Source organism: Sus scrofa, chromosome 16 (genome assembly GCF_000003025.6).
Source record: "Sus scrofa isolate TJ Tabasco breed Duroc chromosome 16, Sscrofa11.1, whole genome shotgun sequence".
NCBI lineage: Eukaryota > Metazoa > Chordata > Mammalia > Artiodactyla > Suidae > Sus > Sus scrofa.
The window spans coordinates 44,474,978-44,489,848 of NC_010458.4; the positions used below are offsets into that span (position 1 = coordinate 44,474,978).

Sequence of the window (14,871 nt, forward strand, 5' to 3'; positions counted from 1 at the left end):
TATTTCTGGGCTTTCTGTCCTATTCCAGTAATCCATATTTCTGTTTTGTGTCAGTACTATACTGGTTTTGACTACTATACCTTTGTAGTGTAGTCTAAAGTCTGGGAGTGTGATTCCTCCAGCTCTCTTCTTTTTTCTCATGATTGTTTAGGCTATTTGGAGTCTTTAGGATTTCCATAAATACTGAAAAATTTTTTATTCTAGCTCTATGGAAGATGCCAACTTTAATAGAGTTTGCATTGAATCAGTTGATTTCTTTGGGTGCTGTGGTCAGATTATCAATATTGATTCTTCCAACCATCTATGTTGTCTTCAGTTTCTTTCATCACTGTCTTATAGTTTTTGGAGTATAGGTATTTTGCCTCTTTAGGTAGATTGTTCCTAGGTATTTTATTCTTTTTGATGTGGTGGTAAATGAGATTGTTTCCTTAATTTCTCTTTTTGACATTTCATTGTTAGTGTATATAAATGGCAACAGATTTATTTATAGCAATTTTGTATTTAGGAATGCTACTGAATTCATTGATGGGCTCTGGTAGTTTCCTGGTAGCATCTTTAGGATTGTCTGTTTATAGCATCATGTCATCTCAGAGAGTGACAGTTTTACTTCTTTTCCAATTTGGATTCCTTTATTTCTTTTTTTTTCTCTGATTGCCATAGCTAGGACTTCTAAAACCATGTTGAGTAAAAGTGGCAAAAGTGGGCATCCTTGTCTTCTTCCTGACCTTAGAGGAAATGCTTTCAGTTTTTCACCATTGAGTATGATACCAGAAAAGAAAGGAAAAAAGAAAGAAATGAGGACAATTTGAGGCATCTGGGACAACATCAAGGAAGCTAATATTCACATTATAGAGTTTCCATAAGGAAAGGAGAGAGAGAAAGGACCTGAGAAAACATTTTAAGAGATAATAGCTGAAAACTTCCCTGACCTGGGGAAGGAAACAGTCACCCCAGTCCAGGAAGCACAGAATCCCATACAGGATTAACTCACAGAGTAATATGCCACAACACATTATAACCAAAATGATGGAAATTAAAGAGAAAATATAAAAAGCAACAAGGAAAAAAGCAACAAATAACTTACAAGGGAACTCCCATAAAGCTATCAACTGATTTTTCAGCAGAAGCTCTGCAGTCAGAAGGGTGTGTCATGATGTATGTAAAGTGATGAAAGAGAAAAATATACATCCAAGAATACTCTACCCAGAAAGGCTCTTTTTCAGATTTGATGGAGAAATCAAATGCTTTACAGACAAGCAAAAGGTGAAAGAATTTAGCACTACCAGGAATTCCCACTGTGGGTCAGGGGGTTAAGAACCCAACTATTATTATCTATGAGGATGTGGGTTTGATTCCTGGCCTCACTCTATGGGTTAGAGATCTGGCATTGCTGTGAGCCGTGGTATGGGTTGCAGACGCAGCTTGGATCTGGCGTTGTTATGGCTATGACATAAGCTGGCAGCTGCAGCTCTGATTTGATCCGTAGCCCAGAAACTTTCATATGCTGCAATTGCGGCCATAAAATGAAAAAAAAAAAGAAGGAAAAAAAGAATTTGGCACCACCAAACCTTTTACAACAAATGTTAAAGAAACTTCTCTAAGCCAAAAATAAAAGGCCACAACTAGAAACAAGAAAATTACAAAATGGAAAAGCTCACTGGTAAAAGCAAACATACAATAAAGTATGAAATCATCCATGTATAAAAGCTAGTAGGGAAGAAAAATCATTTATATCCACAATAAAGCAGTTAGCGATACATAAAATACATCCATGTATAAAAGCTAGTAGGGAAGAAAAATCATTTGTATCCACAATAAGCAGTTAGCGATACATGAAATAATTAGATGTAAAATATAATATCAAAAACAGTAATCATAAGGGAAAGAGAGTGAAGATGAAGGGTATCTAAAATACACTTGAAATTACGAGAACAGCAACTTAAAACAAGCACGCACACATACACACACATACACACAGACTCCTAACAATAATCTCGTGACCACAAAACAAAAATCTATACTAGATATATGATAAAGAAAAAGGAATCCAAACAAAACACTGAAGATACTCATCAGATCACAAGAGAAGAGAACAAAAGAAGAAAGGGGGGGAAAGTCCTACAAAACAAGTCCAAAACAGTTAACAAAATGACAGGAAGAACATACATACATGTTGATAATTACCTTAAATGTAAATAAAGTAAATGTTCCAACCAGGGAGTTCCTGTTTGTTGCTCATCAGGTTAAGGACCTGATACTGTCTCTCTTAGGATAAAGGTTTAATTCCTGGCCTCGCTCAGTGGGTTAAGGATCCAGCATAGTTTGCAGATTCCCTGGTGTTGCTGTGGTTGTGGCATAGACTGCAGCTGTAGCTGTGATTCGACCCCTAGCTTAGGAACTTCCATATGCCGCAGATGTGGCTGTAAAAAGAAAAAAAATGTTCCAACAAAAAGATAGGGAGAGTGAGCATTCCCTTGTACCATAGTGGATTAAGGATCCTGGAATTGTCACTGCAGTGGCTTGAGTTGCTGCCTTGGCACAGGTTCAATCCCTGACCAGGGGTGTGGTCACAAAACCCCCAGTAACAAAAGCCTGAATGGATTCAAAAACAAGACCCATGTATTTGCTGCCTTTGAGAGACTCACTTCAGATCTAGAGGCATATCCATACTAAAGTGAGGGGATGGAAAATGGTACTCCATGAAATGGAAAACAAAAAAACAAAAAAACTGGGGTTGCAGTATTTACATGAGACAAAATAGGCTATACAGTAAAGTCTATTGTAAGAGGTAAAAAGAATATTACATAATGATCAAGGGATAATCTCAAAAGATTTAATAGTTGTAAATACATATGCACCCAACACAGGTGCAACTTACTATATAAGGAAAATATTAATAGACATAACAGGAGAAATTTTCAGTAATACAATAATAGCAGGGGACTCTAACACTCCACTAATATCAATGGACAGATCAATAAATGGACAGATCAATAAATATGCTTATATTTATAGTTCATTCCATCTAAAAGCAGTAGAATACACATTCTTTTCAAGTGCACATGGAACATTTTCCTGGATAGATCAGATGCTGGTCCACAAAGCAAGCCTAGATAAATTTAAGGAAACAGAAATTATATCAAGCATCTTTTCTGACCGCGTGCTATGAGGGTAGAAGTCAACCACAAGAAAACAACTACAAAAAAACACAGACATGCAGAGGCTAAACAATTGCTACTAAATAACCAAGGGATTAACTGAAGAAATGAAAGGGAAAATAATAAAATACCTGGAGACTAATAGAAATGGAAACATGATGATGTAAAACCTATGGAATGTTGCAAAAACAATTGTAAGAAGGAAGTTTATAGTCAGACAAATTTACCACAGGAAATTTAATAAAAAACAGAAAAAACAAAAACTCAACCTATCCTTTCTTTATGTGTAACGGAACTAGAGAAAGAAAACAACAAAACCAAAAGTTGGAGTTCCCATCGTGGTGCAGTAGGAACAAATCCAACTAGGAACCATGAGGTTGCAGGTTCAATCTCTGGCCTCACTCAGTAGGTTAAGGAACTGGTGCTGCCATGAGCTGTGGTGTAGGTCGCAGACACGGCTTGGATCTGGTGTTGCTGTGGCTCTGGTGTAGGCTGGCAGCTACAACTCCGATTCGACCCCTAGCCTGGGAACCTCCATATGCCACAGGTGCAGCCCTAGAAAGGACAAAAAGACCAAAAACAAACAAAAACCAAAAGTTGGTAGAAGGAAAGAAATCATAAAGATCAGTGAAGAATAAATGAAATGGAGACTTAGAACAATAGAAAAGATGAAGGAAACTAAAAGCTGGCTCTTTGAAAAGATAAACAAAAATGATAAACCTTTAGCTAGACTCATCACAAAAAAAAATTGAGGGCCCAAATCAATAAAATTAGAAATGAAAAAGGAGAAATTACAGCTGATACAACAGAAATGCAGAAGATCATAAGAAGTTACTACAAGCAACTGTATGCCTATAAATTGGACCTGGAAGAAAGGGACAAATTCTTAGAAAGGTACTGTCTCCCAAAACTGAACCAGGAAGAAACAGAAAATATGAACAGGCCAGTTACCAACACTGAAATTGAGTCAATAATTTAGAAACTCCCAACAGCCAGAAGTTCAGGAACTTACTCTGTAAGGTCACTATCTCCTTAGTATCAAAACCAAAGATAATCACAAAATGAATATTATTAGCCAGTATCACTGATGAACATAGATGCACAAATCCTCAACAAAATATTAGTAAACCAATTCTGGCAATACATTATTTATCCCAGGAATGCAAAGATTTTGTAAATATTTGCAAACCAATCAGTGTGATACACCTTAACAAACTGAAGAATAAAAAACACATGATCATCTCAGTAGATGCAGAAAAAGCTTTTGATAAAATTCAACATCCATTTATGGCTAAAAAAAATAATAACTCAGAGGTGTTCCCTGGTAGCTCTGTAAATTAAGGATCCAGTGTTGTCACTGCTGTGGCTTGGGTCACTGCTTTGGTGCAGATTCAGTCCTTGGCCTGGGAACTTGTGAAACATGGTACAGGCACGTCCGAGAGGGCTTAGAAAGAACATACCTCAACATAATAAACACTGTATTTGACAGACCCACAGCTAACATCATACGCAATAGGAATAGTACTTCTGAATCAAAAATAACTCCACGGGAGTGCTGATTAGGAATTTTTTCAGATAAAATACTTCTCTATAATTTTACTTAATAGCTAAAATGAAATTACTGAGTGAAACCACTGTTATTTTCAAGTTGATATTGAGATCCCTGAATCATGCTTTTACTGTGTATGCAGTGTGTACTGTGATGTTGAGTTTAAAAAGGAAAAATGAAGTATGTAAGTTTCTTATCTTCAGTCATTGCTCCAAGAGAGCTCAGAAAATAGGCTATTTTTTAAAGAGGAATTCATTAACTTGATTTAATTGGCTTTCCCTTATTATTGGACATTTAAGATGTATGTTGCCTTACTTCTTTTTCCTCTCTCTTAGTCATGAGGGAGTTTTTTTTTTTTTTTTTTTTTGTTTTGTCTTTTTGCCTTTTCTAAGGCCACTTCCAGGGCATATGGAGGTTCCCAGGCTAGGGGTCTAATCGGAGCTGTAGCCGTTGGCCTACACCAGAGCCACAGCAATGCAGGGTCTGAGCCGTCTCTGAGACCTACACTGCAGCTCATGGCAACGCCGGATCCTTAACCCACTGAGCAAGGCCAGGGATTGAACCCACAACCTCATGGTTCCTAGTTGGATTCGTTAACCACTGCGCCTCAACGGGAACTCCAAGAGGGAGTATCTTTGTATTTTTTTTTTTACAGATGCCTTAAAGTCTACATCTTTTTACAGATAATGATTGAAAGTTTTTATTGTATACTTAAAAGTAATGGGTCTAATTTTTATTGTATAAATACTTGAGCCTGATATGTAATCAAAAACTAAATTTAATGCAGTCTACTGTTGTGAAATGTCTATTTAGTAATATTTGTATAATAACTGTAATGTAGTAGTAGGACTTGAGTCTTGGCTGTGCTTTTTTCCCCTCCTAATTAAAAAACATTTTAAACTAAAATTTATCCCTAGAAATTCCCAGGGGCCAAAAAAGGAGTTCCCCTTATAGCTTAAGGTTAAGAACTGATATAGTGTCCATGACAATGGGGGCTGATCTCTCGCCTTGCTCAGTGGGTTAAGTATCCATTGTTGCCACAAGTTGCAGTGTAGGGTACATATGCAGGTTGGATCAGGCATTGCTGTGGCTGTGGTGTAGGCTGGTAGCTGCATTACTGATTCGACCCCTAGCCCAGGAACTTCCATTTGCTGCAGATGCAGCTCTAAAAAAGAAAAGAAAAAAGAAATTTCCAGGGGAGCATCTTTTGCCAAATTAGTATATTCAGGTAAATTAATCAATCTCTCCCTCTTGCCTCTTTATCTAAACAGCCTGAAGTACTTGAGCAACTAAGTGGATTGAAAGAATTTTGGATGGATGGTAATAGACTGACTTTTATTCCAGGGGTATGTACATCAAGTTTTAGACTTCTTTTTATTGCTATCTATCCTTTACATTTTTATCAATTACACATTTTCAAGTAAGTCTTAATTAATTTAAAAGTGATTATTCTTAATACTGTTAGATAGAAACAAATCACTTTTTTTTTTTAACTGTCAACACATTCTTGATTAAAATTATAAAATTTCCATAATAGGGAGTTGCTCTTGTGGCTCAGCAACAACAAGAACCCAACTATTGTCTGTGAGGTTGTGGGTTTGATCCTTGTTCAGTCAGTGGGTTAAGGCTTTGTTGTTGCCACAAGTAATGGTATAGGTTGCAGATGCAGCCTGGATCCTGTGTTGCTGTGGCTGTTATGTAAGCTAGCAGCTGTAGCTCCAATTCAACTCTTAACCCAGGAACTTTATATGCTGCAGGTGTGGCACTAAAAAGAAAAAAAAATTTCCATAATAAATTTTTGTGAAATAGAATTGACCCATGAACAATTCAGGGATTAGGGCACCAAACCTCTGTGCCGTTGAAGATCTTTGAGTCAGCCCTCCCTATCTGAGATTCCTACCTGACAAAGGTTCCTCCTCCCAACCTGAGGTTCTGCATCCACAGATTCAGCCTACTTCAAATGGATTAGTAGGTGGTATTTACTGTTGAAAAATCATCCAAATATAAGTGGATCCATTAAGTTTAAGCCCATGTTGTTCAAGGGTCAGCTGTAATCTCTTTTTAATGCCATGGGGTATATCTTTCTGTGCAATTTCAGTTGACTTTATGTTCTATTTCATTATGCCCAGGGAATTGTTAAAGTAGACTATTTTCTATGTAGTTTCTTAGCAGCTGACATTTTGTTCATTCTCAGACCTAAAGCCATATGAATACCCATATGTGCCTTCTCCCTAGCTAATGATGGTCAGCTCTTCTTTCCAGTGCCCAAAGAAAAGTATATATCTGTTGTCTCTCTCCTGGGCTAAAATTGGTAGGAGCTCTTAGCTCTTAGCTTTATTACTGAATGCATTACAATTACATCATGTTAAAAAACATGATGAATTCTCTCTCATGTAAACATTTAATTATAAATTATAATTGGCATTAGGTTTATTATCTAAGTGTTTTAAACTTACTGTTGATGGAGTCATTAGATTTCTTGTTTTGTACCTATAGTTTATCGGTAGTTTGAAACAGCTCACATATTTGGATGTTTCTAAAAATAATATTGAAGTGGTTGAAGAAGGAATTTCAGCATGTGAAAACCTTCAAGACCTCCTCTTATCAAGCAATTCACTTCAACAACTGCCTGAGACTATTGGTTTGTATCACTTTCTAGTTCATGTAATTAATTTTTAATGATATCAAATCTGAGAAACTTATTGCCATTGGTTGATTCAAAGCTTCTATGTATCAAATTTTATTTGTTATGAGCTAGTTCTTCTATACCCTGTAGTCATAGATCTTATTTGAATTTTTTCCTGGTTTGATCAGTTATACAGTTTACTCTGTTTTTTCCTTATTTTAAGAAAATATCATTTTTATCACTTCAATACATTTTGAATTCTTTAAAAGAGGTTAGTTTATCTAAACTTGGTTTAAAACTTGATCATAACCCTTATCTAGTAACTTTTAGTCTTAACTTCATTTTAGACTCCCAGGCGAGAAGATAGATCAGTTCAGCAAGTCATGTGAAAGTCTATATAGTTGACCCTTGAACAACGAGAAGGGTTGACCCTTGTACAACAGTAGAAAAATCTCATACAATTTATCTGTGGACTCAACCAACTGTGGGTCATGTATTTCCTATTGAAAAAAAATCTGTATGTAAATGGACCTGGGCGTTTCAAACCTGTGTTGTTCAAGGGTCAGCTGTATTTGTGTAGTTGCTTGTCTGATGATGCATCAAGGGAATTTACTTACTTTTTTAAAGAACCAAAATTTTCAATCTTGGCATCTTCCGTGATATTTAAATACAGAAATCAAAGATATTTTTATAGGAGTTCCCATTGTGGCTCATAGGTTTAAGAACCTGACATAGTCTCCATGAGATTGTGAGTTCAATCCCTGGCCTTGGTCATTGGGTTAAGGTTGCTGCAAACTGCAGCCTCGGTCGTAGATGCAGCCTGAATCTGGTGTTGCCGTGGCTATAGTATAGGCCTGCAACCGTGGCTCCAATTTGACTCTTAGCCTGGAAACTTACATGAGCCGCAGGTGTGTCCGTAAAAAGAAGGAAAAAAAAGAAAAAAGAAAAAAAATGCTTACGTATTTGCAGTTAAATTGCACAACTGTTTTAGCTCAGCTTACAGTTTGCAAATTCTACCATAATTTATTCAACCCTTAATTTTAAACTCCATTCTTATTATTTTAGTATTTAGTATACATAGAATATGTAGAATATGTAGTTTGTTATACACTTAAGAAAACTACCTTCATACTATCACTTCTTTAATCCACTAATACCTTCAGTTTGTATTGTGCGTCTTCACTGTGCCCTGATGGCACTGTTTTAAGGAGCATGGCTACAACAGTGAGCAAAGGAGACCAGGCTCCATATTCTTATGAAGATTACATTTTAGTGAGGGTTAAATCAATAAACATACACTAAAAAGATAAAATGTACATGTGAATTGAAAATGTAAGATAAGAGAATAGAGAGTTGATGGGGTTGGGGTAGTGTCTCTTTTAGATAGGTTGGTTTGTAAAATTTCTTTATGATTCATGTTAAGCATAGTATGTGCCTACATTTACTGTTGGTTGACTTACTTCTAGTTCCAGATGGAAAATTGTATATTATTTCTTCCCTCAATAGGTTCATTGAAGAATGTAACAACTCTTAAAATAGATGAAAATCAATTAATATATCTACCAGACTCTATAGGAGGGTAAGATTTTTGTGAATTAATGGAACTAGAAGGTTTTACTTTCACTTCATCATGCCATATTTTTTTTCAGGTAACTGCATAACATTTAAAGGATATTCCAGAAACCTTTAAATAAGCAGTTGATTGGAGTTCCCGTTGTGGCTCAGCGGAAATTAATCCAACAGTTTCCATGAGGACTTGGGTTTGATCCCTGGCCTCACACAATGGGTCGAGGATCCAGTGTTGCCACGAGCTGCGGCGTAGGTCGCAGACATGGTGCAGATCCCACATTGCTGTGGCTGTGGTGTAGGCCAGCAGCTGTGACTCCTGTTCGACCCCTAGCCTGGGGACTTCCATATGCCGTGGGTGTGGCTCTAGAAAGCAAAACAAAAAAAGGCAGTTGATTGCATGTTGCAGGTTGGGTTTATTTATAATAAAGGTAGGCTGATTTTTATTGGTGAAGTTTAGCTTAAAGAAAATAGATTTTTTTTTTCTAGGTTTGTTAAAGTCAAGTTCAGATGTTCATGTGTTCCTAAAGTGTTGGATTGTATACAGGAAATCTTTAAAAAGATGTTTTTTTTTAATTAAAGGTTAATATCAATAGAAGAACTGGATTGTAGCTTCAATGAACTTGAAGCTTTGCCTTCATCTGTTGGGCAGCTTACTAATATAAGAACCTTTGCTGCAGATCATAATTACTTACAACAGTTACCCCCGGAGGTACTGTATTTTAAATTTGCTTTGAGTATTTATTTTTTCTAATTATTATTTATAGCTATCAAGTGTGGTTTTCTTTATTCATAGATAATTATGTAACTAAGTTATTTGCTTTCTGAATAATAATTATCTATATTGATTTGCAAGAGATACCTAAATACTCCTCTTCATATATGAAGGTTAATAATTAAAAAGGGAAAATATAATTCCTTTTATAAATGAGAAGAGTATTTTTATAACTTTTAAAAATGATACTTACATATGTTAAGCAGTAGGCTAAAGTTTTGTTTTGTTTTTTTAATAATTTATTTTTTTTCCCACTGTACAGCAAGGGGATCAAGTTATCCTTACATATATACATTTTTTTCCCCCCACCCTTTGAGGCTAAAGTTTTGGTGCCTAATTCTGTATTTCTCTTTCAGATTGGAAGCTGGAAAAATATAACTGTGCTGTTTCTCCATTCCAATAAACTTGAGACACTTCCAGAGGAAATGGGTGATATGCAAAAATTAAAAGTCATTAATCTAAGTGATAATAGGTTTGTAACAATGTAATTGGTTTATAGAAGACATCTGTTGGATGAAATTAGTTTCATTGTATGTGATAGAAAATTTAATGCATGTTTTCTTTTTCATATATATTTCTGTTTTTTGAGTAGAATTTTCATTTGAAAGAGTGATTTAATTTTACCTGATGTCAATTATCACACTGTGATTATGTGTCATGGTTCATTTTGTGTCAGCTTTAGCTATACAGTCTTAATTCTGTACTTAAAGTAACCATTTTTTATTCCTAAAGTAAGATCCTTGCCTTAGTAGTGCTGTTAAACGAAGTAGCTTTTATTTTTTTTCTTTTTCTTTTCACAGCCGCATCTATGGCATATGGAAGTTCCCAGGCCTCAAGGAACTCCACAGCCACAGCAAGACCAGATCTAAGCCGATCTATACTGCATCTTGTGGCAATACCAGATCCTTAACCCACTGAGCAAGGCCAGGGATCAAACTTGTATCCTAATGGATACTAGTTGGTTTTGTTGTTGCTGAGCCACAACAGGAACTCCCAAAGTAGCTTTTAATCTAATCTACTTGTATTAATCTGGGCAAAGGTGTGCTTAGATACCCCTTCAGATAACTTGGACAGCACAGACAAGGTGCAGAGCAAATCATCACTAGGGATGCTAAATTGGTACTGTGTTTAAGTTAAGAACAGATTGTCCATAATTTTTCCTCATGTATAGATACTAATAATGATAAAAGAACATTTGTAGAGAATTTTTTTACATTTTGTTTTATAGTATCTTACGAAGTATTCAAAACAGCCCTATGAAATTATGAAACAGATATTCCCCTTTTATGCAGAATAAAATTAAGACTAAGATTTAAGGTGATTCACATGACTTATAAAGTAGAGCTGAAATGTAAACTCAGTTTTCTCACTAAGGATATTCAGACTCTTCCATTTTATTTAAGAACTCCTGCACCCCCCCTTTAAAATTAAATCCTTGTTTCAGCCCATGCTTTGTACCCTTAAAACCAGAGCCCTAAATTCCAGCATGCTGAACTTCTATATTCCCTGGGTTCTTGGGAAGTTAGCCATGGAAGAATAGGCATAAGATAAAAGGTTTAAATATCCATTCTGTTTTAGATAGGGTGCACTTACAGTTTAACATTCTACTTAGTGTTCCTCTTACTTTAATTTTATTCATAATGATGTTAAAATAGTCTCCTTGAGTATCAAAGTGCTGGCTCACAAAGAAATAAAAAGAGTGCAGTGTTTAAAACAAACTCTTATTAAGAGTGATTCCTGTAACAGTTCTCTCTTGATGCAAATAAAATATCCAAAGCAATTTTGTGAGACATAACTTAATTTGTCCTTGCCTTTGCACTGAGGTAGGAATAGTTGAAGAATTATATTTTAAAAATGAATTTTTATAAAACTGGATAGTATTTTGTCTTAAATTCTGTTCAAAAACCTATATTGGATTTTCTCCTAAATTAAATATTTTTCTCCTGTTTTCATGTGCAATAATGTAACATTGTTTCAAATACCACTAGATTTAGCTCTCATTTTAACATTTCTTATTTTTAAAGTTTAATTTTTGTTTGTGTTTTTTCTCAGATTAAAGAATTTGCCCTTTAGCTTTACAAAGCTACAGCAATTGACTGCTATGTGGCTCTCAGATAATCAGGTAGGCATTCTGATTGTATAAATTCCAGTTGTTCTGTATGATGGTACATTCTGATTTACATAGGATTATTTAAGAGCCCTTCTACTCTGGTACACATGTAAAATCATATATACATGTGGAAAATATTTAGATAATAGATAACTTTTGTGAAATATGTATAGATTCATGAACAATAGGTCCTGTTGGGCTTGTCTAACTTCTCCTAAATCCGTAGAAAAGATGTATTAGATTAGCAAATCAGACAAAATGCTCCCTAGCTTTTTAAAGGTTTTATAGAGGTCCTCTGTGGCATATATCTGTATAAACTTGATAATTTAAATTATGCATTGAGTCAAGCACTTTCACATACTTAAATAAGTGTTTCTAAAGAATTAAGAGTTACTCCTTGGATTTTTCTTTGTTTGACAAACATTTTTGAAAGCTTACAGTAGGCCATGTACCTTCTCTGAGAGCTGAAATTATACTGATGAAGCAAATAAAATTCTTACATTCTCATTGAGTTTATATTCTCATGGGAGAAGGAGATAAGTAACTATATAATAATGTTTCAGAACTATAGAGAAAAATAAAGCTGATGGGCATTGGAAAAGTAGCAGGGTCAGAGTAAATATCCTGTTTTAAATAGAGTGATTTAGAAAGTATCTGTCTGAAGAAGGAAACAGTAGAGCAGATGAAATGAAGAGCGAGGCATTTCGTGAATTGGGAGAGAGGAAAAGAATACTAAGAATAAAGGCCCTGATACTTAGTGTAACTGAAGAATAGATAAAATCCCAGTGGATTGGAATGTAGTGAGCAAGGGGGAGAGTTGTTTAAGAATTAGATCAGAGAGGAAATTGAGACTAGATCACATAGGACCTTGTAGGCCATACTAATCACTTGGGGTTTTAGATAGAAATCTGTTGAAATATTTTATACTAAGAAATGATATGATTCGAATTTTTAAAAGGTCATCCTGGCTGTTGTATGAGGAATGCACTATGGATGCTGAGGTTGGGAGTGGGATATCTGTATTGGAACTCCAATTTAGGAAGCTATTGGAGTTAATTTAGAAGGAGATGTTGCTAGGCTTCACCTAGTATGATAGTAGTGGAGACGGTGAGAAGAGTTCGGGTTTAGGGTGCATTTTAAACATTTTTTATTATTTTTAAATTTATTTATTTATTTTTGGCTGTGCCTGCGGCATGCAGAAGTTCCTGGGCCAGGGCTTGTACCTATGCCATAGCAGTTTGGCAGTGCTGTTCTATAAATTAGGATAAGAAAGATCCTTAACCTGCTGAGCCACAGTGGAACTCTTGGGCTGCATTTTTAAGAGATTGCCAGAGGGGCTTATTGATGAGCTAAATGTGAAACTTGAAAGAACTGAAGCAGGTATGCCTCTTAGGTTTTAAGCCTGAGAAAGTACAGTATTAGAGTTGCTGTTTTCTGAGGTAAGGAAGAAGGAGAGTAGTAGTTTGAGGATGAAATGAATAGACTGATTTTTTGACATTTTAAAATTTGAGTAATCGTAACAGATATTAAAGCAGGAATGTCAAGTCAGTAGTTGAATATCTATGTTTGGAACTCAGTTATTGGCTGGAGATAAAATTTGGGAGCCAACACTGCACAAAAAAAGGGATTTCACCCTGTAGAAGTACATGAGATTAGTAGGGAAAAAAGATAGAGAAGAAAAAAAATAAAGCATTGAACTCAGGAGAAGTTCTTGTTGTGAATCAGCAGGTTAAGAACCTGACTCGTATCCATGAGGATGCAGGTTTGGTCCCTGGCCTCGCTCAGTGGGTTAGGGATCTTGGCATTGCTGCAGGCTGCAGCTCTGATTTGACCCCTAGCTGGGGAACTTCCACATGCCACAGGAGTGGCTATAAAAAAGAAAAAATGAAAAGAAACAAAAAAGCCACATTGAACTCAGAGACAAAAGGGATCCCAAAAGGAGAAAGAGAAGCACCAGCCAATGAGGAGAGTGTTTTATCTAGAGAGCCATCTGAAGGAAGTACTTTAGGAAAGATCTACTATATCAGATGTTGTTGATGAGTCAGGGAGATGAGAACTGCTGATTGACCATTGTGCTTGTGAAGATAGTGTTCATTACTGATGTTGAGGAGGAGTACTTTTGGTGGAATTATGGGAATGGAAACCTAATTTAAGTGCATTATAGTGCATGGGAAAGAAGAAGTTTGCGGCAGTGAGTATATCTTAGTACTCTAGCTAAATTTCATTTGGACAGTTAGTAGATTAGTATTTCCATATTTGCCTTGGTGTTTGAATTAAATGTTAGTACTTTATAGTTCTAAAGAATAGTTCACCTGTTAAAAACATCTACATAAATGTATTTTGGGTATAATTTGAAGTGTCTAATTCTTAGTCTTAAGGCTTCACAGTGTAGACTATTGTAAATCTCCTTCAACAGATAAGAAATCACCTGTAAAACATCACCAAAACAATGGATTATAGTTCTAAGCAAAAAGTAAAGAAAAATTAAGGGCTGCCTTATTATCTGTAATTATGAGAAAACCTCTTCTCTATATGTATTCTTAGGTTTTCTTAGTAGTAAATGTTTTTTAACAAAACAATATAAAATTAACTTACCTTTTTAATAAATAAATGCTTAATATTTGACTTGAAGCATTTATCTAAAGCTGTATTTTCCCAAGGTTTGGATACACTAGTTAGTCTTATAGTCATAAATTCCATAGTCAGATTTGCTTGGGAGACAGGATTATATTCTTCTTTTGGATTATATTAACAACCTTGATATGTTATGACAGTAAAGAAGCCCTCTTATCTGTATTTCAGGTTTCTCGAAGCTTATAGCTGAGAACTCCTTTCCACCTAATTCTTAACTGTCTTAAGAGCTTTAAGTTAATGTTGATCCATACTTATGAATCAGTCTGTAGCATTTATTTGTCCTATGAATTAGAAAAAGAAATATAAAATGAGGATACTTTTGCTTTTATTAGAACTTGAACACAAGTGGTTACTACATCTTTTATTTTTTTAATTTTTTTTTTTATTATTGTTATTGTCTTTTCAGGGCCGCACCCGCGGCACGAGAAAGTTCCCAGGCTAGGGGTCTAATCA

General features: G+C 35.5%; 1 protein-coding gene across 23 annotated transcripts in view; it reads left to right on the forward strand.

Moving 5' to 3' along the window:
- The window catches only part of ERBIN (erbb2 interacting protein), a 118,248-nt gene that overhangs the window by 59,872 nt on the left and 43,505 nt on the right, over positions 1-14,871 (forward strand). For all 23 annotated transcript variants that reach the window (XM_021076809.1, XM_021076804.1, XM_021076799.1 and 20 more), the window contains 6 exons: positions 5,979-6,053; positions 7,204-7,348; positions 8,840-8,912; positions 9,482-9,611; positions 10,031-10,146; positions 11,727-11,796. In XM_021076809.1, the coding sequence (XP_020932468.1) occupies positions 5,979-6,053; positions 7,204-7,348; positions 8,840-8,912; positions 9,482-9,611; positions 10,031-10,146; positions 11,727-11,796 (609 nt within the window). The remainder of the gene's footprint in view (positions 1-5,978; positions 6,054-7,203; positions 7,349-8,839; positions 8,913-9,481; positions 9,612-10,030; positions 10,147-11,726; positions 11,797-14,871) is intronic.